Source organism: Crotalus tigris, unplaced genomic scaffold, assembly GCF_016545835.1.
Source record: "Crotalus tigris isolate CLP2741 ecotype Arizona unplaced genomic scaffold, ASM1654583v1 scf7180000019856.1557650, whole genome shotgun sequence".
NCBI classification, from domain to species: domain Eukaryota; kingdom Metazoa; phylum Chordata; class Lepidosauria; order Squamata; family Viperidae; genus Crotalus; species Crotalus tigris.
In genome coordinates, this window is record NW_024097742.1 from 559,765 (window position 1) to 587,191 (window position 27,427).

General features: G+C 43.7%; 1 protein-coding gene across 5 annotated transcripts in view; it reads right to left on the minus strand.

The window, feature by feature from the left end:
• Positions 1-27,427, minus strand: part of RCOR1 (REST corepressor 1) — a 345,293-nt gene that overhangs the window by 148,794 nt on the left and 169,072 nt on the right. For all 5 annotated transcript variants that reach the window (XM_039364835.1, XM_039364837.1, XM_039364836.1 and 2 more), the window contains exon 3: positions 20,863-20,946. In XM_039364835.1, the coding sequence (XP_039220769.1) occupies positions 20,863-20,946 (84 nt within the window). The remainder of the gene's footprint in view (positions 1-20,862; positions 20,947-27,427) is intronic.

A 27,427-nucleotide genomic window follows, 5' to 3' on the forward strand; every position in this document is an offset into this window, starting at 1 on the left:
GAAATAGGAGATATTTAGGCTGGTCCAATGTTACACTATTTAAGTTCTCTTTTGCATTTATTCCAATTTTACATACAGAGAGTGAGAGAGAGAGATAATTTACTCTTCTTGAAATACTTCCACGAAATTTCATGGGATATTTCTACATTATTCCTAGTGAAGAAACTATTTCCAGCAACCAAATATAAAGGCTCTTCCCATTTATGTATCAGAAAGTTATACAAAACAGTACGCTCCAAATGTACACTTAAGAAAAAGTTTGGTCACTGTGACCTGACATCCAGAATTTGTTGAGCCCACAAACACATCCCTTGATGGCCATGAGGCTTCCACCCCACCTGATATTTTAGATCTTTCAAAAATTCTTTAATTTAAAAGGGTGTTGTCTTACCTGAACGCCTTTTCTCAGCATGGAAATGGAGAATCCACCATTGGGTTTGCTCGGTCTTCCTGCCCATTAGATCAAGTCAGTCAAACTTGCCACACCCATCCTGGACTAGGACACACCCAGTCTCAACGACGGCGAAAGCCGCTAACCATAGTCTGACGTGTTGGCTCCCAGAACCCTAACACTGGACCTGGCAGACCCAAACGGGTGGGAGTGGATTCTCCATCTCCGTGCTGAGAAAAGGCGTTCAGGTAAGACAATGCCCCTTCTCCAGCACAGGAGATGGAGAATCCACCAATGGGACATACCAAAGGCTCACTGTCCTTGTGGGAAGGAAGCAGTCAGGTCCGGTGTCTTGTCCCTAGGAACCACCTGTTGGAGGACCCTCAGTCCAAAGGAGGCATTCACAGAGGCAAATCTGTCCATGTGGCCGCTCTACAAACGTCCTGGATAGACACCTGAGTGGCCCATGCCGCGGCAGTAGCCGCACTGCGTGTTGAGTGCGCTGTGACATGACTTGGAACTGTCAGGGAATGCGATTGGTACGCCCCCGCAATGCAAGCCCTGATCCATCTGCCTATCGTGGAAGCAGATGCCCTCCGTCCCATAGAAGAATGGTGAAAGAAAACGAAGAGGGCTTCAGACTTGCGGGAGGCAGCCGTCCGCTTGATATAGCAGCGGAGGGCTCTGCGGACGTCCAGTGTATGCCATTGCCGTTCCAAGTCATGAGACGGGTTAGGGCAGAAATCTGGAAGTACAATTTCCTGAGCCCTATGAAACATAGTGTTGACTTTGGGAATAAAGGTAGGGTCTAAATGAAGGACCACCCAGTCCCGATGAAAAATGCAGAGGTCATCCCTGATGGAGAGCGCCAACTCAGAAATCCACCTGGCAGATGTAATCACCACCAAGAAGGCGACCTTGAGGGACAAGGACCGCAGATCGCAGGTTCTGAGAGGCTCAAAGGGCAGCCTGGTGAAGGCCTGTAGGACCCGCAGCAACTCCTACAAGGGGTACCTATGAACCAAGGGAGGCTTGGTGTTCGTGGCGCCCTTGATGGAGCGTATCAATGGATGCTGACCTAACACCACCGAGTTGTCACAGGTAAGTATGGTGGAGAGAGCTGCCACCTGTCTACGTATGGTATTAGATGCCAAGCCCATCAAAACCCTCCAGTAAGTAGTCCAAGATCCTTGGAACAGTCAAATCCGAGATAGTCAAATGGCGTCTTTCGCACCAATGACAGAAATTCTTCCCCAGGGAATCATAGATACGGTTTGTCACAGGCCTTCAGGAGGCCTGAATCATGGAGATGACACCTGGGGAACAGGATCCCTCAGACAGGATCCGGCATTCAAGTGCCAGGCGGTTAACTGAAGCCACTGGGGGTCTGGATGATGCAGAAACCCCTTGTTGAGAGAAATGCGACCTGGAGGAATCCTCCATGGAGGAGAGCTGGAGAGGTTCACGAGGTCGGCAAACCACAGCCTCCACAGCCAAAATGGAGCCACAAGGACCACCTCCACCCTCTCCTGCAGAAGCTTGCAGATGACAGCCGGAAGCAGAGAGAGAGGAGGAAATGCGTAAAGCAGGCCCTCTGGCCATGGACCTCGAAGAGCATACGCTCTCTCCACCCCTAGGGACGGGAATCGGGAGAAGAACCTCGGAAGTTGGGAGTTCACTGGGGATGTGAACAGGTCTATAACCAGTAGGTCGAACCTGTCGGATATCTCCCTGAAAAGGTCCGGGTGCAGGCGCCATTCTGAGTGGTCCACTGTTGACCTTCTCAGGAAATCCGCCTGTCAGTTCGCTTCCCCCGAGATGTGGTTGGTCCTGATGGAGACAAGGTTGGTTTCTGCCCAGGAGCCCAACAGCTGGGCCTCGGCCATGAGGGTCCTGGAACGGGTACCCCCTTGCCGGTTCGAATGGGCCTTTGCCGCCATGTTGTCCGTAAGGACCAGCACGTGTTGCCTTGCAACTCTGTTGCAGAAGTGGTGGAGAGCCAGATGTATGGCTCTGAGCTCCAACCAATTGATGTTGTGCCTCAGATCTGACCAGGACCACTGCAATTGAGCTAACTGCGACTGTAGGTGCGCTCCCCAACCGAACAGACTGGCGTCTGTCATAAGCGTGAGCCAAACAGGTTCCTTGAAGGAGGACCCCCTGGCTACCGCTTGTGAGGACCACTACCTTAGAGACTGTAAGGTCTCGGGAGGGACCCTTACCCTTTGGTTGGAGGAGCTGGTGCTCATCCTTTGGAAGGGGAGCAGGAACCACTGGAGGTTCCTGGAATGTAGTCTGGCCCAGGGTACAATCGATATCATCTTTCCCAACAACTGGGAAAGAACGGCCAGCATCACTATGCGTTCCCTGCATACTTTGAGGACCAGGTTCCGGATGCTGTCCCGACGTTCCTGGGACAGGTAGACCTGACAACCGACTGTCTATGATGGCACCTAGATATAGGAGCCAGTTTGAGGGAACCATCTGGCTCTTTTGGAAGTTTACCAAAAACCCGTGATCCTGGAGGACCCTGATCACCGACCTTAGGTCCGACTGGGCCTGCAGGAGAGATGACGACTGGATGAGAATGTCGTCCAGGTAGCATTGAATGTGTGTGTGGCGAACACCACCAGGATTTTGGTAAACACCCTTGGAGCTGACGACAGGCCGAACGGCCCTGTATTGGTAGTGATGGCCCATGTAACAGAACCTGAGGAACCGCCAGTGGTCGGGTAGGATGGGGATGTGGAGATATCCTTCCGTGAGGTCTATGGATGACAGGAAGTCTCCGTTTCTCACGCTTCCCAAGATGGACTGGAGTGTCTGCATCTTGAATTTTCGGTATGCAATATGGGAATTCAGACCTTTGAAGTCTAGAATCGCCCTCCATCCTCCCGAGACCTTGGGGACCACAAAAAGGATGCTGGCTGGTCAAAGGGTTCATCCACTGTTGGCATCTCTAGCGCGTCAGCCAAGTCTGGTGCTGCGCTGAACAGTTTCTTGTCCATTCCCCCCAGAGGAGGGAAGGTACCAGGTGAGACCCATTGCTTCCGAACCGCGTTCAGAAAAAGAGATAGACAAGGAACATGATGTTGAGTCACGACAGGCTCAGAAAACATCGGGTTCAGATCTGAACTGGGTTGAGGGTCCAACTGAGGGATCCGATCAGGGCCTATATTAGCAGTTGTGCTGGCCTTACGAAGCAGTGGCAAGAAAAGAGCCAGGTTGAAGACCTCCAAATGGCGGAGGGTCTGGGGGGCTCCTCCTCCGACCATGGTATATCTGGTTGGTCATAATCCAGAGGAGATGAGGCCCTGCTATAAGAGGATCAGGATGGTAAGGGAGGCCCATGGTACTCGGGTGCTCCCAACTGGGGGTAGGATGGGGAAAAGGATACCAATGACTCAGTCCTGGGCATGTGGTAGGACCTGGCTGCCTGGTCAACCACCTGAGAAATCAAGGCTTGAAGGCGATAATCAGAAGGAATGGTTTCAGGCTCAGTCACCCTGAGTCCGGCAGCTGTGGGAGTGAAAGTGGCCTCTGGGCCCAAATGTGGGACCCGCGGTGCCAATGAAGGATGGTGGATGGTGGGACCTTGATCAGCCCTAGGAGAAGGGGGGAGTGTGGCAATCCCCTCCAGGGACCAGACCCCTTGAGCAGAGGTCGAGGCCCCAGTGGGAAATCAAAGAACGAGGCCTCTGTCTGTTCCGCCTCCGCCCTGGCCTGCCTCTGCACTTTGGAAAATTCCTTCTCCAAAGCCTGGTGCCTCCTGCTGGCCTGCTTCTCCGCCAATTTTGAAGGCTTCCTTCCGGAGATGGTCTTAGCCTTGGCCTTGATCCTGCCTGCTGCCTCCTGGTTGGAGGACCTGTGCCTTTTCCGCTGGTGGATAGAGGGGTAACATCCTTGGGCTGAGGAACCGTGGTGTCCTCCATCTTGAGGTGAGTTATCTCAGGAGTACTGAGAGGGAACTCTGGCAGTGGATCAATTGGCGGATTAGACTAGTGCAGTTGGAGCAGGGGAATGCTAAGGTTCATCCTGCTCCCCTGGCCACCTGACTGGTAATTGACCCAGGGGGTTCGGTCATGTCTACGGCTGTGGCAAAATCACGTGTGTGATGACAGCCTGCCTGCTCGTAGAGTGCGCCATGGTGACATCTCCTGTGCTCGAGAAACAGAAGCTTGCTTGCTCCACAGTAGAGGGCCAGCCTCTTGTATCATCTTTATTTCTAAGAATGACATTGGGTCCCAAATGGATCCAACATTTTCTTAGGAAATAAAATAGAGACCATGACTTTGTCTGAAAAAGCACTAGTTCAAAAAACCAAGAAGAAGCAGAGATAATAGCATCCTCTAGGAAAGGGAGTGAGTGTGTGTGAGACGAACAGCATTATGGTAAATTGGCACTTTGAAAGGGGCGTTGACTTACCTGAACGCCTTTTCTCAGCACGGAGATGGATAATCCACGCAGTGGGTTGAGACTGTATTCCTGGCCAATCAGATCAGTCAGCCAAAGTTGCCACGCCCCGTCTTGGACCATGATCCTTTAGTCTTGACTCGAGCGCAGCCATTGACTGACAGTAAGACGTTTTGGCTCCACTAAATATACCCTATTATTCTAGTCTATAAGGGTGGGTGTGGATTATCCATCTCCGTGCTGAGAAAAGGCGTTCAGGTAAGTCAACGCCCCTTCTCCAGCACTGGAGATGGATAATCCACGCAGTGGGACATACCAAAGCCTATTGTCCCTTGGGTTGGGGAATAGACTGGTCCCGTGTGCAACTTTGGTCTAGCACCTGCTGGAGAACCCTCCTACCGAAGGAGGCCTCTGCAGAGGAGTACCTGTCGATTTTGTAATGACGAATGAATGGAGAGGGCGAGGCCCAAGTGGCTGCCCTGCATACCTCTTCAATAGAAGCCTGCATGGCCCATGCTGCTGAGGTGGCAGCACTCCTTGTGGAATGGGCTGTGATATGCTTGGGGACTTGCAAGGACTCCGCCTGGTATGCCCCCGTGATGCATGCCCTAATCCACCTACCGATGGTAGAGGACGAGACCTTCCGGCCCCTAGTAGCAGGGTGGAAGGATATGAAAAGCGCTTCCGAGCGTCGGAATTCCGCTGTGCGTGAAATGTAATGTCTTAGTGCCCTGCGTACGTCCAAGGTGTGCCATTGTTGTTCCAGGGGATGAGCTGGGTTTGGACAGAAGTCTGGTAGGACTATTTCCTGTGATCTGTGAAAAAGGGAGTTGACCTTTGGAATGAATGAAGGGTCTATTCTTAGGACTACCTTGTCCCTGTGAAAATGGCACAGGTCCTTCCTCATTGAGAGAGAAGCTAACTCGGATATCCGCCGAGCTGACGTGATGGCTACCAAGAATGCTACCTTATGGGTCAGATAGCGAATGTCACATGTTTTGAGTGGTTCGAAGGGCGCTCTGGTAAGAGCTTGTAGTACTCGTGGTAGTTCCCACGATGGATACCTGTGCACGGTTGGCGGTCTGATGTTTGCAGCCCCCTTGAGGAAGGATCGTATTAAGGGATGCTTGCCCAAGGATTCACCGGGGCTGGCAGAAAGTATAGTTGAGAGGGCGGCGATTTGCCTGCGCAGTGTGTTTGGCGAGAGGTCCCTCTCTAGGCCATCTAGTAAAAATTCTAGGATCTTGGGAATTGTGATCCCTTCGAGTAACAATTCCTGTTTAGAGCACCATGATTGGAAGCTTCTCCACGTGGCCTCGTAGATACGGTTCGTGGAGGGGCGCCTTGATGCCTGTATGACCCTAATTACACCCTGTGAGCAAGCCCCCTTGGCTAAAATTGACCGTTCAAGAGCCAGACGGCTAGTTGTAGCCATTGTGGCTCTGGGTGGGAGATCTCCCCCTGCTTGAGGGAGATCCTCTCCGGAGGAATCCGCCATGGATTCGTGCGGGAGAGACTCCTCAAGTCTGCGAACCAAGGTCTCCTTGGCCAATAAGGGGCCACAAGGATTACCTCGGCCCTTTCCCGCAGAATCTTGCGTACTACCGCCGGAAGGAGAGGTAAGGGTGGAAACGCGTACAGGAGCCCCCTTGGCCATGGGCTCCGTAACGCGTCCGTCTGCTCTGCTCCCTTGGATGGGAATCAGGAGAAGAAGCGAGTTAGGTGGGCATTGGAAGGAGAGGCAAAAAGGTCCACCTGGGGAAGCCCGAAGCGGTGACAGACCTCCCTGAAGATCCTCGGGTGTAGTTGCCACTCCGAGTGATCTATTGTTGATCTGCTCAACAGATCTGCTTGGATGTTTGCCTCCCCCGATATGTGGTCGGCCTTTATGGAGGCCAGATTTTGTTCCGCCCAGGCCCCCAGTAGGAGGGCCTCGGCCGAGAGCGAGCGAGAGTGTGTGCCCCCCTGACGGTTTATGTGGGCCTTGGCTGTCACGTTGTCCGTCAGGACCAGTACGTGCCTGCCTTTTATGCTGCTGTGAAAATGCCTTAACGCTAGGTGAATAGCCCGCAGCTCGAGCCAGTTTATGTTGTGTCGGAGATCCACCGCTGACCAGCGGCCCTGTGTCCACTTGGTCCCCAAGTGGCCTCCCCAGCCGAATAAGCTCGCATCTGTTGTGACTACTACTCTGTCTGGTTCCCTGAAGGGGGACCCCCTGAGGAGAGCTGGAGATAGCCACCACCTGAGGGAGTGTCGTACTCTCAGAGGTATGCCTACCCTCTTCCGGGATCACTGATTTGTTGTCTCTGAAACGGGAGCATGAACCATTGCAGTTCTCTTGAGTGCAGCCTTGCCCAAGGAACTATTGCTATGGTCGATATCATCTTCCCTAGCAGCTGGGAGAGGCAGACCAGCGTCACTGACTGACCGCGGCTTACCTGTTTTACGGCTTTCTTTATGCTGCTGAGGCGTTCCTGTGATAGGTACACCTTGCATTCCTTTGTGTCTATGACCGCTCCCAGGTGGAGTATTCTCGTAGTTGGGGTTAGATGGCTCTTTGGAAAGTTCACCGAGAAGCCGTGGTCCTGCAGCATTTTTATCACTAACTTTAGGTCCGCCCGAGACTGCTGGGCAGACGATGACTGGATTAGAATATCGTCCAGGTAGCACTGGACTCTGACTGGTACATTTCTTAGTTGTGCTGCCAGAACCGCCAGAATCTTGGTGAACACCCTGGGCGCTGATGACAGGCCGAATGGAAGTGCCCTGTATTGAAAATGGTGCCCCCTGTAGGCAAACCGTAGAAAGCGGCGGTGAGCCAGAGAGATAGGGATGTGCAAGTATGCCTCCGTGAGGTCGATCGATGCCAGAAAATCCCCTTTCCTTACGCTTCCAAGGATGGAGCGTAGTGTCTGCATTTTGAATTTGCGGTATTTTATGTAGAAATTTAGCCCTTTCAAATCCAAAACGGCTCTCCAACCCCCCGAGGGTTTTGGGACCACGCAGAGGATAGAATAAAACCCCTGGTCTCTCTGGTTCATCGGCACCGGCTCTACGGCCCGTATGTTTAGAAGGTGCTGAACGGCCTCATTCATGAGCCTTCTCTTTGTTGGGTTTGTGGGACAGGGGCACGGGCGGAAGCGGTTCGGGGGCTTTGAGAGAAATTCTAGAGATAGACCATGACGTATGGTGTTCCTGACCCATACGTCCGTGGTGGTCTCTTCCCACTGGGGAGCAAACCCTGCTAGTCTGCCCCCTATGGGAAGGTCTGGGCGGGAGTCATCTGGTACGGCGGAAGGGGCGGTTGTTCCCCCGAAAGGGCCGTCTTCCCTGTGTTTGCCTATGTCTTGTGTTCTGTCTGTCCCCCTGTCTTTCCCTATCCTGTCTAGCTTGGAAGGGTTGGGAATTTTGAAAGTAGTTGACCCTGGCTTCCGTACGAAAGGATTGTTTCCTTCCCCAGGAGCCGGGTCTCTTGTCCTGCCTTTTAAGCATGTGTTTAAGGACCTTGCGCTTGTCCTTGTTCTCTGTCAGGTATGGCGTTAGTGCCTCACCAAACAGCTTTGCCCCTTGGTACGGAGCCGAAGCCAATTTCCACTTGGATTTGGTATCCGCCTGCCAGTTCTTTAGCCAGAGGATGCGCCTGCTCGTGTTGTTTGCCGCCATTGCCTTGGCTGAAAACTTGGTCGCTAAAAGTGTTGCGTCCGACGCATATTCCGTGGCCGCTACCATTTTGCTGAGTTCCTGATGAGTGCGTATATCTTCCATGGGAACCCGGCCCTGTAGCTCACGGAGCCAACAAAGTGTGGCTCTGGTGAAAAAGGACGCGGAGGTAGACGCCCTGGTAGCCCAAGCTATTGCCTGGTGCGTTCTCCTGTAGTTGGACTCACTCTTTCGGTCCTCGGCTTTAAGAGCCTCAGCAAAATCTCCTGATATGGCCGTGTCCGATATCAGGGGACCTATGGGTTCGTCCACCACCGGCACCTCCAATGTTCCCTCTAGCTCCCTTGCTACGTTAAATAGCTTCCTCTCCGCATTGCTAGGAAGCGGTAGGGAGGTTGGCGCTGCCCACTGTTTCCTTATTGTGTTTAGGAACATGGTCGGGCATGGTATGCGGTGTTGAGTGGTTACCTTTTCGGCGAACGTCGGCTCAGCCTCCGTGTCAACTGTGACAGGCTCCGCTGGTGTCCCATGCCCCAGATGGGCTGTGGCCTCAGCCTTGCGCAGAATAGTAACAAAAAGAGAAGGGTTAAACAGGCCGCTGAAGGACGGCCCTTGAGGTGAGGTGTCCTCCTCCTCCTCAGACATTTGAATCCCTTGTGACGTACCTGGCTGGTCCAGGTAAGCTTCCTCAGAGACCGACGAGTCTGAGACGGAGGAGAGGTCCTGATGGTCCTCCGTTTCCTCCCGATGCCTCGTTCTAAGTCCTAGAGACTTGGCTTTTGAAGTTTGAGCCCTGGCCTCAAATGCACGGTCCACTGCCTGTGCTATTAGGGTAGCTAGCAGATCCCCCGTCAATGCAGGAGGAGTGACCATTGCCTGCGACCCTGCAGGTGCTGTGGTTAGCATGGTCCTCGGGGTTTCCTGTAACCTCCGTGGGGAGGGGGATCGGGAGAGCGATGAGAATTCGCCTATCCCACCCTCTGTTTGGGACTGTGATGAGCTCCCTAATGACCAAATGGCCCGTGGGGATGAAGGGAGACCCAGCGGTAGATCAGGACCTATTCCCCCATTCTGCCTATTTTCAATTCTGGCCCTTTTCTGGGCTCTGTCGAACTCTTTTTCTAGGGCTTGGTGTCTTCTGATTGCCTGTTTGTCAGCCTTCTTTGATGACTTCCTTGCAGCCTTTCTAGGGGCTGCAGAGGATTCCGAATCCTCTGAAGCAGGTGCTCCAGAGGATGAAGGCGGGGCTCCAGTGGAGGGAATGATTGCTTCCTCCATTCTCCACTAACGCTGGGCCGCGATAGGGGGGACCCAGGTAGTAGGAGAGCTCCAACTTTGAGTAAGGACAGGCGCACTACTGGGGGCGTCTGGAACTCAGGAGCAGACTCTGCCAAATTGTCAGAGTTAGTCACTGTGCACGGATAAGAACAGGCACGCTAATGGGAATGCCTGGAACCCGGCTTGACTATGGTGGGTAAGGACAGGCACGCGACTGGGGATGCCTGGACCCACCACTAAATCCAGAGGCGTACGGGCCACTAATGGGGGACCCGAAGTCTGGAAGGAGCCAAAGGCAACTAAACACAGTTAGTTATGAAAGGTTCTTATTTACTTTAGGTAGAAGACACCAAGTCCTGGAACCAGTAGCTATGTGTCTGATTTGAATGTCTCTGAATGAATAATAGATGCTTTAGTACCCCAGTACTGCTTGCCTATTAATTCACTCCAGCGGCTGAACCTAGCTTTCTTAAGGAACTTTAACTCCCCTGTTTGGACAAAAAATATGTCCGCCGCTACCAGGAAACTACTGCGCATGTGTTAACAAGGCTGCCTATGCCACGTGCGGTTGTAACAAAGAGCTGCGCGTGCTTCCAGCTGTGCAGACAATGGCGCCTCGTTTAAAAAATCCTGAGCAGCCTGGAGTGAAAAGACTGCTCCTTCGCACACCAGCTGTTTCCCTTAATCAATCTCCCTCCCAGCATGCGTCCCCTTTGTCCTCCGCTTCCCTCGCTAACTGCTTGCCTTTCTGTCTTTTTTTTTGTGTGTGTTTTAAACGCGAGGGGTTGCCCGAGCCTCCCTGTTTGTTTAAGGCGGCTGCCGGCTGCTGGAAGGTGGCTGGGGTTGGTTAGGGAGGGGAGTTAGGGATTTCCCCCTTTTAAGTGGGGGTGGTTTCCCCTGTAGGAATCTGACTTCCTGAGTTTAACAATTTAGCAAGGAAATTTTTGAGTGGTCAATTAAATTGAATTAAATTATCTCTAATTAACTTTTAAACTAAGCAATTTCAGCTACTAGAAAAAATCCCCCCTAATGGAAAGGAACTATACCTGCCCAGGAGCCAAAAGTTGTAGATGTCTCTGCATGGCCAGATCAGTCAAGACTAAAGGATCATGGTCCAAGACGGGGTGTGGCAACTTTGGCTGACTGATCTGATTGGCCAGGAATACAGTCTCAACCCACTGCGTGGATTATCCATCTCCAGTGCTGGAGAACTGTTATGTCCTCACACTTTTTTGGAAAAGTATCTCCAGAATCTACAAGCTAAAGATTTGCAAGATAAGAGTTCTGGATTTTCAGTGCCAGTGCATTTGCAGGATACTAATTTGCAAGAAGCTATCCGCTATCCTAGATCAAGCTTTGATGATTTATGCAGCAGGCAATCCCCAAAATTAAGATTGCTACAAGAAGTTCCTTATAGAAACAGATTTTATTTTTAAAGTCTTCATTTCAGCTAACTGCTAGATACAACTATAAAGGATACAAGCAAGGCTTTACTGGCTTAATAATCTTGTTTCTCACCATAATGTCATAAATCCAAGATCTATATTTATATACTACTAAACCTCATTGTCATTACCATTAATATTGGGCAACATGGAACATCACAAGGCAACAGATTTTGAACCACACTGCCTCAAATGGGCTAACATACAGAATGTGTCCACTAGGATGGAATGGAATTTGAGAAAGAGTGAGACAAAATACATGTCTTGCATGACGTAACATCTCTGTTGATGTTGGTGCCATGGCCAAAGTCTATCCTCACTGTCAAGCATTCCTCCTTCCTGAAGAAGCTGCCAATTTCTGCTTTATGAAGGGAAAGGTCAGGATAGGCAGTTTGCTATCTCTACCTAATAAACTCCTTAATATAGCAATGATGAACCTAGTGCAAACGAGTTCAGGAAGAACATCAGACAATACAACTGCCTCTTCCAAATAGTATCTTTTGGTGCCAAAGAAGTCCTTCTGTAAATATTCAAGGGGAAATCCACCATTATATCAGACATTTAATGCCAGATCCCAACCAGTAAGCCAACTTATTCAAATTGATTCTGAGGGAGGGAGGGAGGGAGGGAGGGAGGGAGGGAGGGAGGGAGGAAGGAAGGAAGGAAGGAAGGAAGGAAGGAAGGAAGGAAGGAAGGAAGGAAGGAAGGAAGGAAGGAAGGAAGGATTTCTGATGCTCCCTGCCAGATTCTCACAAAGAAATTCAAAGGAAAGCTGGCAGGAAGTTGGAAGTTGCTCCCACTCCCACTGCTTTTTTGCCCAAACCATGGTCATTCTGTTTCTATGTTTAGATAAGGAAACACCTCACAATAGGACATGGGTTATCTAATAGAGCACTATTTTCATTGTAGCCAGCACTCATTGGTATAAAACTATCTGCTATAATCTTCAATTATAGAACAAATTGCCATTAAATTATATGAATTGACAGCATATCCCAAGACAATTTCTTCCATAAAGTCAATGATCCCTACATTGCATGCTTCACATACACAGATGGACAAGATCAGATGGATTGATATTGATTGATACGTGATTATAAACCAGTAATGTATATGTTTTTCAGACTAAGGGCAACTTCTGGCCTTTGATTACATCCCAGATCAGGGGGATGCAGTCAGGATAAATGTAATATGACATAATTTAAAATTAACTAAAATTTTAAAAATTAAATATAGTCACGTTCTTTATTTCTCATTCCATTAAACTAAAAATCATAATTGAACATAAAGCTTTGGAGGGTCAACCCAAAGAATTGAGAGAGGTTCTGAATGCATGCATTTGCAAATATTCCCCTTAAACTTCCACTTTTCTCCCTCACTTCCCCCAAGCCCATTCTTTACATGTAGTGCTCTACTTACAATCACATTAAACCCAACACTTTTGTTGCTAAACAAGACAGTTGTTAAGTGAGTTTCGCCCCATTTTACAATCTTGTTTGCCACTGTTGTTAATTGCATCACTGCAGTTGTTAAGCTAGTAACAAGGTTGTTAGGTGAATCTGGTTTGCCCATTGACTTTGCTTGTCAGAAGGTCGCAAAAAGGTGATTACTTGAACCTGGGACATTGCAACCGTCATAAATATGAGTTGGTTGCCAAGCGTCTGAATTTTGATCATGTAACCATAGGGATGCTGCAACAGTCATAAGTGTGAAAAACAATCATAAGTCACTTTTTTCAACATCTGTAACTTTAAATGGTCCTAAATGTATTGTTGCAACTCAAGAACTCCCTGTATATGGCTTATTACACTGGGTATTTAATCAAATCATGTAAGCATATAAATAAACTACTAGAATGGAATATGCTTTCATCTGGGGAATCATCAAAACTGAAGATTATTTATTTAGCACTACAAATTTTTTATAAAAATTGTGGCAATTCAAATAAAATAACAAAAGCATCTCTTACTAAGGTTTTTGTTTCAGTTAAACACATACTTTGTACCTTTTTAAAGTACTTATATGTTCTTCCATATTAGTCTAAAAATAATTATGCTGTTCATCTACACATTGCAGAACTGCGAATTATTGTAAAATATTATTAAATTAAAATACAACAAGAATTTCTTCACTACCGTATATGCCGGTGTACAAGACGACCCCCGTCTTTGTCGCCGAGCCACATTCCTAGAACGTCGTCTTATACACCGGAAACTACCAGTATTTATGGCGTATAAGATGACTCAGCGTATAAGACGACCCCTGTCTTTGGCGCCGATTTTAGCGCTTGCGGAAGTCACCTTATATGTCGGCATATACAGTACTTATATTAACCTATCCTTAATAATATTCCCCCCATATGATACTTTGTCTAGGCTCTAGATCAATATGTATTGCAGAATTAACAAAAAATGTTTCACTGAAGTATGGTACACCTCTTTTATAGAATAGTTCTCAAAACTAAGTGCATAAAAATGAATTTTTCACTGATTTTAAATAGCATATAACAGGGGTGTCAAACTCAATTTCACTGAGGGCTGCATCAGCATTGCAGTTGCCTTGGGGGGGCTAGGTGGGTGTGGCCAGAGTGGTGCAGCCTACTGGGTGGGCGTGGATGGAGTGGGTGTGGCCTACTGGATGTGCGTGGCCAGTTCTACATCATTCGCGTCAAAGGTGCCTATGGGGGCTTGGGCAGGAGTGGGACAGATCTGAGGGTCTCTGGCAGAAGGGGGTGGGACTGGGGCAAGTGCCAAGGCATGGTCCACTGGGGCAAGTGCCAAGATGGCCACCACAAAATTGTACATTGGCTCCCAGCTGGCCTGGGCCAGGGCCAAGGCAGCGGGGGCTGTTCCCTCACTGTTTCCAGGATGGCTTCGTGAGCCACATGAAACCACTTCGCGGGCCACATCCGGCCCCTGGGCCTTGTGTTTGATATGTCTGGCATATAAGATACCATGATAAATGAACAAGATTACCATGGTAGATGAGTATATTCAGATCTTTCAACTGTTGGGTAGCTTTTCCACTGAAAATATTTTATAACTATTTGTTCCATCCCAAAAAATGTATTGAATTTTAACTCATAAAAAAATTGGGCTTGATGAAAGGCAATCCAAAAAAAAAAAAAATCAGGACCATAATCTGGATTGGGAAGTTGAAAAAATATTCCCATAAAGCTATTGCAAATCATTTCATTAAGTTACTGAAGTTGAGCTGGATTCAAAAGAGATGTTACCAAGAAGAATGGCCCTTATTTGTCCCACTAACTGTCCCAGGGTTTAAAGAGGCATCTTTTGGATAGCTAAGCAAAAATTATTTTTTCTTTACCAAGGACTTACATATATAATTCTAAAAAAATGTTGCAAGTTTTGTCTTAAAGGAGTAATATTTTAATCCATACACAAAACCCAGCTTTTGTATGCTTATATGATTTGTTCAAGTATTTTCAATGCACTTGTAATTTGTGCAGGACTGTCAAATTTTACTATGATATAATGTAGGTTTTGTTGATTAAATTGTTCTGTGTCATAGCAATTTGGCTTAAGAAAATAAAAATAATTAGCTCCAATTAATATTAGCATTTCAACACACACATGAAGGACACTTCACAACAAGCCTTATCTGAAAACATTTTATATAGAATGCTTCATATTCCTTTTTTTCCGAATCAAGTGCACTTATTGATCTAGACGCATTTTTAGTTCATCTTTTATTAGATTTACATCCTGTCTTCTGCCCAGGAGTGTATAGTGCTACCTCCCCTTATTTTCACTCACATAACAATCCTGCAAGGTAGTCTCATTTGAATCACTCAATCTGCTTCCATGACCGAGGGAGGTCTACAACCTGAATCTTGCTGTTCCTAGCCATCACTTAAACTTTGCAGGCCTGCAAAACACAACCTTTTGGAGCAATGGCCAGTTTCCCATCAATTTTAATGGTGGAAACTGCTCCTAAAAATAAATATTATAGGTTGAAATTTTTCTGACTAATATGGGCTTACAGATATTTTTAAAGCTTCCAGCAAGAGAAGAAAATGAATAACTGGAAATAAGGTAACACAAAAACAGCGAGATACTGTTTACATGAAAACTATTTATAAAGTTAGTCCATCCTTTGACCTTGGAGCGGTCTCTAAGAGATTTGTTAGGAAATAAGGAAACATCTGAATACGCTACTTCAAAAAGCAAACAGGCATATCTAACATTTCCTCAAAAAAAGGGGGAAGTCAACTATGTGCACCTTAGGACCCCAGCACTTCTTTCTGATAATTTATATACCAGTGACTTCAATCAGCTTTCTATTCCAACAATACGAAAAAGGCTAAATTCAAGCTGCAATTCTCAACTTCAAGCATTTATTTAGCCAAACAATAGAAGTCTTCTTAATATGGCTTTGGGGTTTAAACAAAATAAGCAATGGTTTTCTTCTGCATACATTTCCAGGCGGCTTTAGCTGTGTTAAAGCTAAAGCAGAAAAAACAGTTTTGTGACACCTTATAGCCTAACTGTTATTAAAGCATAAACTTTTATGGAATACAGTCTACTTGGATCAGACCCATGGAACTCTGCCTTGAGAGAGAAGTATTATTTACATGTCAGCGGAGAAGGAAAGAGGCTAAAACAAACTTCAGAGAGAAATAAAATTTATGAAGTGAACAGTGAATTATTATATCCATACACAGTTTAACTACAGGAAAGTCTTGATTTTACATTTCTCAATGCAGTGGACTTTGGATATAAAAGACAGAATCAGAATTTCAGGTAATAATAGACTTTCTCCCAGTGATGATCTAAAACGATTGTTTTAGATCATCACTTAACGATTCAGCCCAGACAATTTTTATACATTTTACATACATTTGATATTATTATGCACATTTATCTAGATTTTACACGCTATGTACATTTAATACATGCTCAACATTCCATCCATCTTTTATTCACTCACCTCTATCATACAATCCTTCCTCCTGGCTAAGGTCAAGAATTTACAGTATTAGCAAAACAACTGCTGGATTGTGAGATGCTCATTATTTTGATTTATATGCTGTCTAATGTATAGTATATAGTCTGGTTTAAAAAATGGTCCTTTTTTGACATAGCTTAAAGCTGGCTTATAACCATACCTGTTTGAAGGCTATTAACCACTGTTCCCTTTTCAGACATAATAAAAAGCTAATGTTCAAGGACAATTTGTCAACTTGTTTTTTTCCCTTATGAAAGAAAGAGGTATGGATGGCACAAAGGTGCCTATTATTTGTACATATTCTGGTACATTGATGCGGAGTGTGGTTTTTCGAATACTTCAGGATGTGATAAAACCCCTGGTTCTTGAATTAGAGAAGACAAGAATCCTAATGGAATACTCCTATATTAATAAAACGATCTATTACATAAATGATTTCCAATCTATTCATCTTTCAGTCTGCTGTGGAGGTGGGGAAGAGCTCTGATAGAGAAACACTCCCCTGCACTTCATAACAAAGTACCACTTCAAATAACCTCAACAAGGATATTAAAGACAATTGCTAGGCAATCTTAGTATTCTAACATACACTACACATCCATCAAGCTATTTCCTTTCAAAGTACCGACATCATTCACTCTGCATACTTTTTTTTCCTTGCAACCCATCCTTGCCTTTATCATGTTCATATTCCACTTCATATATTGCTTTTTGTCCTTTAAACCTCATCCTTCTTTCTTCCAGGATTTCATCAGCTCCACACAATCATAAGGTACTTGATCCTTGCCTTCTTGTCAATACATTTGTCTATTTAATATATTTGATTGTGATTTGATTCTCATTCACTCTCTCTGTATGACCAAATCTCCAACTACCTCTTTTGTACTAGTAATTCACTTTTGTATTTAATCCACATTCATTCATTCAGCACTTAAATCATTCTTGACCTGACCTGTTTTTGTCTTATCACAAACTTAAGTACTTTATCCCTATTGCATTCAATTTACTTTTATATTTACCCTGCCATAGCCAATGCTCATTCTCCATATAACAAAGTGAGCAGAAGCACACTTTTATACACATTTTTTGCTTCTGTTGGCAAACACTAAGACTTCATAAGATGGCTGCTCATGTGTACATCTATGCATAATTTATCCATTTCTTTTCTATCATGGTAGGTGACAAATTCAAGTAATAAACGCAAGCATTCCTTGTACAAAAGGGATGTATCTGCCATACAGCTTCAGGATATATGCATTTATTGTTTGTTACATATCCACTTCCTATCAAAATCATTCAAAACTTCCTAAGATAATTTTTTTTTAAATTCAATAAACAAGACATTATAAAAGGCAAGTAAAAGACAAAGTAGGAGATATAAATGTCAATTCATCCAAATTACAGCATTCTGCAGCTCAGAACGCTTGGCAAAATAAAATGCCATTTAAAGAACTCCTTTGGCAGCCATAACAAAAAAAAAAAGGGGGGGGGCAAATCTTATACCATTTCTCAGAACCCCTTCACAGCTCCTTCTTCACAGCTCCTGAAGAAAATCCTATCCTTTTCTCATAGCGCTTTAATATTGCAAGTCAATTAGGACAGGGGTCCACAATCCCCAGGCCTGTTGGGAACCGGGCCACACAAGTGAGCAAAGCTTCATCTGCACATGCACGGGATTTACATAGCGCATGAAACCACCACCACCCCAGGTGTGTGGAAAACAATTTTTTCAATGGAACCGGTCCCTGGTGCCCAAAGGTTGGGGGCCGTTGAATTAGGGTATAATCAAAGTAATTGAAATGTGTAAATTTTAATATTCATTGAAGCAAAGAGATAAAGAACCTTTTCCCAAATTAATTTCCAGAATGGCAGCTATCTTAGTTATTTGCAATGAAGAAAAGAAACAAAATTTCAGCAATAATCTCTTGATCTCACTTGACGAATGCCAAGAAACCAGCTTTTATATAAAGGATTTCTAGTCATATTTCAGTTCCATTCTAACCATAGAACCGTTTGCCCAGTCAAACTTCTAAGAGATTCACACAACTGTAACAGAGAAGCAATTAGGAAAATGAAGAAAAAACAACAACTCATACACCCCAAAACCCCACAAACATAGAATTATCTAGACTTGCTCAGGTGCAAGACTGATTAATTTCTGGCATGTCTTAATGTGATAGATGAATACAATCTTTTCACTTCCCTACTGCTGCACAATGGCCCTGCATCAGTATGGCTGCAATTCTGCTTCTATTTACTGAACTGTTTTTTGTTTTTTGTTTTTGTTTTTTTGTTTTTTTAATTTTGGCTTAGTTATATTTAAGGCAACATAAACAAGTTTGTTCTTTACTTCACAAAGTTCACTATAACAAAATCTTTTTGAGAACATCAGCTGTATACTATTTCTGTGCTATCCCAATTAGCACATATACTAATTTACAGATGCAAATTTCACATGACCTGAAAAGACTCCTACAATAGTATAAAAAGAACAATTTTGAAGAAGAGAAGTCCAGTCCTTCAAATATTCACATCTTTGACAGAGCTGGGAGCCATGCCTAAAGTCCTCTGCAGCGCTAGCATTTGACTGAATTTAGAGAGTCCAGTGAGTGTTATGCTTTATTGATTAATATCCCATCTTTCATACAGAAGTTCAAAGTGAAATGCACAGTACTCTATTTTTCTCCACAACAACTATCCTGTAAGGTGAGTTGGACTGGGAAAGGATGTGCAAGTGACCCAAAGTCATCGAGGGAGATTCCATAGCTGACAAAGATAAGAGCTGGGCCTCCCTAAAGCTAGTCCAAACTTTAACTGCTATATCACAATACCATCCTATGTGTCAGCAACCTTTTGATGGCTGAAGGGTGCAGTGAATGGGCCAATAAGACCACATGCCACTTATGGGAGGATCAAGATTTTCTGGATGGATCTTCTTTGGTATGGGAGTTTTTCCTTTTTCAGCCTTTTTTCTTTTTTTAAAAAAAAGTGATCATAAAGTAATTACAGATGCTGTACTTTAGTTTTTGTGTGTTCTCCACCTTACAGTAGCAGGAAATTATGCTTCTGATTTTTAGTGAGAATAACTCAGAAAATCAAAATGGAGATTTGGGAACCACGTGTGCCTCTGAAGCCATAAGCTTCCTGTCCCGATGTACACCATAGCTAATTTTCCTATGGTTGCATAGCAATCAATCAATCAATAATGAGAGGGAGGGAGGGAGGGAGGGAGGGAGGGAAAGAAAGAGAGAAAGAAAGAAAGAAAGAAAGAAAGAAAGAAAGAAAGAAAGAAAGAAAGAAAGAAAGAAAGAAAGAAAGAAAGAAGCATTTAGGAAGCATAGACAAGTACCATCAAAATAACATACTTAAGTAATATACAGCCATCGTTTACCATCTTATTTTCTATGAAATTGCTGTTTATTTTAAAAACCAGGTACAGCTAATCCTTGACTTACAACCATAGCAGATTCCATTACTGTTATAACTCAAGGACTACAGTATCCTTATGTGTAAAGTAAAAATATTTTACTTTCAGCTGCTTTGCAATTCACTTTATCTAGCTGAGACATTTCAGATGCTTTCTACAATATATCTAGTTGCCAGAACAAATTTCTATGAATGTGTCTCATCTACTAATGTAACTGAATCTGCAGAAGCTTATTCTGACTGCTGGAAATGTCGAGACAGAATTCTGAAGCAGTAGAAAATGAAACAATGCAGATGGAGAGTGCAATTGATCTGAAATGGTCTTTTGCTCAAATCTCTGAAGCCAAACTCCTCCTAAACCCATAAACAGTTCTAGAAAATGCCCTTTTCCTGTGCTGAGAAAAAAGACTTAAAATCAGCAGATGATATTGCCATTAATGATCAATTCTACAGCCTGGAAAACCTGTGGTTAATTTCCATCCAGCTTCAATGATCTTAAAAGCCTGTCCATAACTTTGTGCAATTTTGGTACTAAAGTTAGCTTATGATGCTATTTTTACAGACAAACATGGTTTCCTTTGAAATAAAATTAAGTATGGCTTATTTTTCCCAAATAAAAAGCAGCATTAATTTTAGAAAAGGATATTAAATAGACTTCCAATCATAGTTTGACATTCAGGGACTTTTTCAACTGTTAACCATAGCTTTCAAGTACATACAAAACACAGGAATTATAGTTAAATCCTTCGTGATTGGCTTTTTCCCCTTTATACAGGAGCTGCACTAGTAGTACAACTTATTACACACAGATATGATTCTAAACCAGATCCAGGAATTGCAATACTAATTTCTACATTCTAGATTGCTTTTGTGGTCCTTCCCATCACTTCACTTCATTTATGCAAGGCAATATTTGCTTCAAATTTCTAGTGTGCAATGATAAAGATAAAAGGTCAATACTAAAAGAAGACACAAGTAGCAAATAACCTATTCTTAATATATATAAAATGTCCATGGTATATTCTTGTTTCTTTTAAAGTTAATTCAGATTTGGATTGTGACAAGTAATCCTCTTTCTAATCACGTTTATTACACATGTGATGAATAAAAAAAAGTTAAGAGAGCAATCCTGCATGTGTCTATTTAGAAATAAGCATCATTGTGTCACAGGGTGCATATGAAATACATTTGGAGGCATTTCATGTTATTCTTTAACTATTTATATAATAAAAAGCAGTATGGAAAAGAAAAGTAAATAAAACAGAAACAAGAGTAACTTACATTTTGCTTCTGAAATATTCTGATTGGGTGACCAGACCAGCATACCGAGATTCTCTCTCTCCTGAGATCGCTTGGTAAGTTTAGCTGACAAGAAAATAAATATAAAATGTGTTAAAGGAAAACTTCCCCATGTTAATGCTGATCTCTTCAAAGCACACAACAAAAGAAACAGGAATAGAAAAATCTAAAATGCTGAAACACAAATGTACCAGTTCTGCAACATTTGAGACCCAAAGCATCCTTCTATTCACACAAATAATCAAAATGTGTCTCAACAGTATTTTGGAAAAACAATTGAAAATGATAAAAAGGGGAAATGTTTTGTTTTAAGTTTGTGCATTTTTCTTTTCTGACATTGTATGGGGATATCCCAAAGACCCTGTCTGTTAAATTGCAGGTATACAGCAAAGGCTGCTATTTTATTCGTCCTGCACTGCTGGCCAAGAGGAAAACAGAAAGCCAGCAAAGACAATGCTGCCTGCATCGTGTCAGCACAAACAGCCAGATCAGTTATTAATACTGGCAGCACCAGCCATCACAAGTATAGAGATATTCAGGAAACTGCCTTACACTAAGTCAATCTCCTTGTTTACCTAACAGAATATTTTGAACTACATTCTTGTTAAACACTCCCCTTTTTAAGAAATTATAAATCATCTCCTTGTTGTTTGAAGGCAGAATATGATGAAATGTACATATATTCAAATGGTAAGGAATATCCATGACAAATTTCAGACAATTTGAAAAGTATCTGTACAAAGGGAACAGGTAGTTCTGCCCCTTCCTGCATGTGGAGGAACAAACAGTGGAGAACATTAGCATATTCACTAACTCAGGAGTGTCAAACTGCTGGCCCACAGGATGGACGCATCATGATGAAACTGCGCCCACTCCATTGCCAGCAATGGGGAAAAAGCTCTGATACGTCACGCAAGTTTGACACGTCTGCACTAACTGATCTGTTTGTGTAGTACATTCACTAATGGGAGGGAGGGAGGGAGGGAGGGAGGGAGGGAGGGAGGGAAGGAAGGAAGGAAGGAAGGAAGGAAGGAAGGAAGGAAGGAAGGAAGGAAGGAAGGAAGGAAGGAAGGACGGAAGGAAGGAATCACATGGGGCAGAGGTCCCCAACCTTTTGGGCAGCAGAGACCGATTACCTGGAAAGAGGTTTTTCCATGGACCGGAGGGGGTGTGGTTTTGTGTGCTGCCTGCATCCCGTGGATCGGGCTTTGCTTGTCTGTGCGGACTGGTTGCTGGCATGCTGCAGACTGGTACTGGTCCATGGACCAGGGGTTGGGGACCCCTGATACAGGGAGCACAGCTAATAGACTGTATGGAACTGCTGGGGCAGCGCTTTGGAATCAATCCCCAAAAAGTGCTTTGGAGCACATGAGAGTACAAACTAGGTCCTCTCTCCTGCACGTTAAAGCAGTTTTATTTTTTTCCCAAGACCACATGAAGCCCTATGCAACCCCAAGAAAGGGAGGGGCTGCTTTAAAGTATTGCAAACAAGAACTATGTTCATGCTCCTGTAAGTTTTGAAGCATCAACAAGTAGCCCTCAATTTAAAATGGCAACTGGGACCAGAATTTCCATTGCTAAGCAACTGGTGGTAAAGCATGAACTACTTTGCTTAGCAAAGGCAATCCCTGCAGTCCCAATGACCATTGTTAACTGAATCCCACAGCTGTTTGGCAGCACAACTTCATTCTGGCTTCTCACAACCAAAATCAGTAGAAAAGCCAGCAGAATCTCACCAATCCCAGGCCCACAAGTAGGGGAGGGAGTAATAGGTTGGGTAGAGGTGAAGAGAGGATCAGAGAAGGTAAGGAGAGGTAAGATATAACATGAATCCAGGTTTTTGGTAAATTCAGTACAGACCTTTCAAAGAAATACATATTCTGAAGTCTGGGCCCTAATTTATTAGCAATAGTTAAAGGGAAGCATTATAGAAGAAGAAAAGGGGAACAAAACCCTGAAGCAATAGAAAATATACTACCTCCCACTGTGGCTCAGATTATTTTTCCCCCAAACACAAAGAGTTGCTAGCTCAGTCTCATTTTCTGAATTTGAAATAATATCACTATAGGACTGCTAGCACTTTATTTTTACCTTTGCATGTAGAGATAGTCCTTGACTTACAAAAATTCATTTAGTGACCATTCAAAGTTACAACGGCACTAAAAAAAGTGACTTATGACCTTTTTTCACACAACCATTGCAGCACCCCCATAGTCACATGGTCAAAATATATACGTGACTGACTCATATTTACGACAGTTGCAGTGTCCCATGGTCATGTGATCCCCTTTTGCAGCTTTTGGAGAAGGAAAGTCAATGGGGAAGTCAGATTCACTTAACAACCAGTTTACTAACTTGAGAACTGCAGGGATTCACTTAACAACAGTGGCAAGAAAGTTCATAAAATGGAGCAAAATTCACTCAACAAATTTGTCACTTAGCAACATAAATTTTGAGCTCAATTGTGGTTATAAAGTCGACGACTACCTATATTAGCTGACTTCTTGATGTACCAAATTTAAACAAAAAGACTATTTCAGCACTGGGTTTTTTTGTTTTTTGAGAAAAGAACAAGAAAAGGTTTATGGAAGGAATTCTCAAATTCACAAACATTATAAATCTTTGAGATCACATTCCAACCATAAACTAGTAATTTCACTGGGCTAATAATTGGGCAAGAAATACACTGCTTATTGTAATAGTTTTGTTTCATTTAATTACTTTGGCTTTATTTATTATTTGCTTTATTATTTATTCATTTATTATTATTTAATTATTAAATCAAATAGTGAAAACAATCAAATCAAATAAGACAATGATCAAACTCTATAACTCTATGCAGCAAAACTGTTTTCATTGGAAATATGGAAAAAACAAAACCAATTTAAAACTATTTTAACCATTTTAAATCAAAAGGATGAATGCACTTACTTTTGCCTAATTCCTAAAAGTTAGATTTTATGTTCCAAACAACCATTCATTCCCTAAGAAAGTCGGGGGGGGGGGAAGGGACTTTCGTTTTATATAGGTTGTTTTGGATGCAGTAAGTGTTCCTTGCCTTAAGTCAGTTTCTCCTAAACAGTTCTTAAAATGCAACAGCTTGCAAAACGTTGGGAGGTTGTAAGTTTCTTAGACATCTTTCCCAACAGTGCAATAATAATATAGCACCATCATTCCACGTCCTTGATATATGCTTGTTGCTTGTTAATCCTTTACTCCACTCTTAAAACATTCCTCCTTGTTGAAACTTCACAAGCCCTCCTTACAAGCCCTCCTCTTTTCACCTCAGCAATTATTCCCTAGGCAAAATAGGTTGTTAGCTCAAAAGGTCAAAAGTTTGTACAAGAGCCTAGTATTCTCCAGGAATGATTATTTCTCCACTGAAAAACAAAGATAATGTATTAAAATGAATAAAAAGAACACTCAGGCTAAAGCTTTGGAAAGATATGGATACTATGCATTCAACATTTTTGCATCAAACTGGCAAGCCTGCCAAAGAGAGGCCTTCAGAATAAGGTGCTCTCATGGGATAAGACTCCCTCCCAAAACCCTTACAAGACCCAACACCAAAGTTTTTGGAGAAGCATTGTCTTAGATCAGCAGTTCTCAACATGTGGGTCGCAACCCCATTTGGGGTCGAACGACCATTTCACGGGGATCGCCAAACAACGCAGTCCGCCATTTTTTCCCCCTTTTCCTTAGCTGTGCTACTCCCTTTTATTCTATTGGCTTTTGAAAGCCAGTAGAATAAAGAACAGAGGATGGAAATACTTTCCTTCTCCAGGCTTCTATTTTTAGATAAGGATCAAGAACTTAGAACAATTGATTGGGAAAGATGCCTTGAAATATACCAATCTGGCAGCTATCAGGTTGAATTACAACTCCTATTTAGTACAAAAAACAAAACTGGCATAAGTCAAGCAGAAATCGAAAAGGAAAGATGGTACAGAGACAATCAAATGGCAGCTGAAGAGCAGAGGCAGAGAGTTGAAACAGTTTGAATTCAAGAAGTGGTCTCAGAAGGATTTTAAAGAGAACGCCTTGACTTGGCTGAAAGAAAAGGGGAGGCTGTTCCAAATATAGGAAATTGTCAGGCCCAACAAACTAAGCAACATAAAATTTCAGTAGTGGAGACCTGCACCAGAGAAATTTATACAGAAGAAATGGTTCAAGGGAAGCAATCAAGAGAAAAAACTGCAACTTTTAAATAAGGAAAATAGTACTGCATATTTCCAAGAACTAAAAGACACCGTGTTATATACTTAATCATTATGAAATCAGCAGATTTACAGAATTCATCAACAAGTAGTTGGTTGACTGAACAGTCTCTTGCATAAATAACCACACAGCTCTAATCAATATACAACTACTGTAAATATTAACATTCTAAAATAATAATATAAGGAGGAGAAGGAAGAAAGATATTTAATATATTAAAGTCAGGGACCAAATAAATAGCAATTCAAAATTTTCGCCTACAAACCTTTCAAGAAAATGCTCGCCAGTTTTCAGAAGATTTAAAACAACATACAGAAAATAATTAAACTGAAAAGATATGAGATGGGTGGCTGCACAAATATAATAAATAAATTTGCCCCATGGATACGTAATAAGAGTCTAAAACAAAAACAAGGTTTTCTGCAATAAAAAAGTTTTTGGAACTTATTTGAAAATGGAAAAGGAAGCAACTTTTAAGCCACTTCTAAAAGCTTTTATTATGTTACCACCAGTGAAAAGATCACTTCCTTTCATACATCCCTTTGATAAATCAATCATGCAGGAATTCTTAGACTGTGGTTGTGTCCACCTAGTTCACAAGCAAATTTGAAGGGAGTAAAAGCTGATCAGTTAAAGCAGAAACACTATCAAAAACTTGTTCCTGATCTGCCTGGACAAGTTCACAGCTAATTTTAAGCAATGATTAAACATGGGTATCTAAGCCATCTTTCAAAATCCTCAGTCAATTATATAAGCTTTATGTATTATTTATTGAGGTATTTTAATATTTTTTTATTATGAGTGGGGTTACATAAATCCATTTATCATATTAGAGGTCACAAACTTACAACTCTTGAAAACTGGTTTAGTTTTCAAGGGAATAGAGAACTAGCAAATCAAAGCTAACCAATCCAAGGATAGTTATGAATCATTTATTTGTAATTGCCCCATGTTTTTAAAGATGATCTGGGATACGAAGCTCATTCTGGAAGCTATTAAATTAATATGAGACAAGTGAGATAAAGAAATAACATCTGATATTCAAGTTTCTATATGCAAACGTTTTCCCATACTTCTCATTTAACAAAGTAGGGTAATGTTGAAAACAACAGACTGAAAACTATTGGTTCTGGATCTGCAAAGAATATTAACATTTTATCTGAACAGCTGGTAAACAAAAGGACAAGTTTGTGGCTACATAAAAGAGATGTCAAGCAGTTCCCCACAAATTAACCATGCTAATCTATTTAAAAAGATAGCATGTAGCTGGCTCAATTGGGCAATACAGGTGTGCCAAGGATAATTTCAGCACCAACAATTAAAATGCATAAATTGCTATCTTTGCTACTGACTTGTAGACAACAGATGGAAGATAAGATGCTTTTTAAAAAATGATTATTCAAAAGCATGAAAGAACTAGATGTTTCTGAATAATTCAAAATCTATTATTAAGGTTCAGATTCTTCTAGAATTGTTCTATGGCCAGGCATCATTAGATATGACTAAGACTTTTGCCTCCAAGCCCTTGACATCCTCCACAAATGGCATTCCACTTCCAGGAAGAGCTCTTAAAGAATTCAGAATGTTTTGAAGTAGATACTGCATTATTTGGGGGCTGCCTTTAAAGAAATGCCCAGTGAAAAGTGCCTTGTTGATCTAGACCAAGAGTGTCAAATTCAATTTCATTGAGGGCCGCATCAGCATTGCGGTTGTCCTCGGGGAGATGTGGTCAGGGTGGGTGTGGCTGGAGTGGGTGTGGCCTACTGGGTGGGCATGGCCAGCTCTACATCGTTCGCGTCAAGGGTGTCTGTGGGGCCCTGGGCAAGAGTGGGACAGATCTGAGGGTCTCTGGCAAAAGGGGGTGGCACCAGGGCAAGCACCAAGGCATGGTCCACTGGAACAGCCTCACTGTTCCTCTCAGGCCATGCAAAGGGGGGCTGGATGGTGCCGCAGGCTTCCCAGAGCCCTGGGCAGCAGAGGTCAAACGCCCAGCCTGAGCCTCATGCACCCGTGGCACCAAGCCCAGCCCCACTACCCCATGGGATTGCCCAACTGCACTTACCTCCTCGTCAAGGCTGTTGCTGCTGTGCTTGCTCTCCTTAGCCAGGTTGATCTTGATGGGTATGAGGGCAAAGTCAGAGCGAGGCCCACTCCCTCTCCATGGGAGGAGACCTGGCTTTGTATCCAAAGCTTCCTTAGCAATAGGATGGGAGACCCCCAGGATAGGCCAGGAGGAGCAGGCAAGAGGATAGTGAAAGGGCAACAGGGCAGGACTAAGGCAGGACTTCCCTCAGATCCTCCCTCCCCTTCCTTCCTTCCTTCCTTCCTT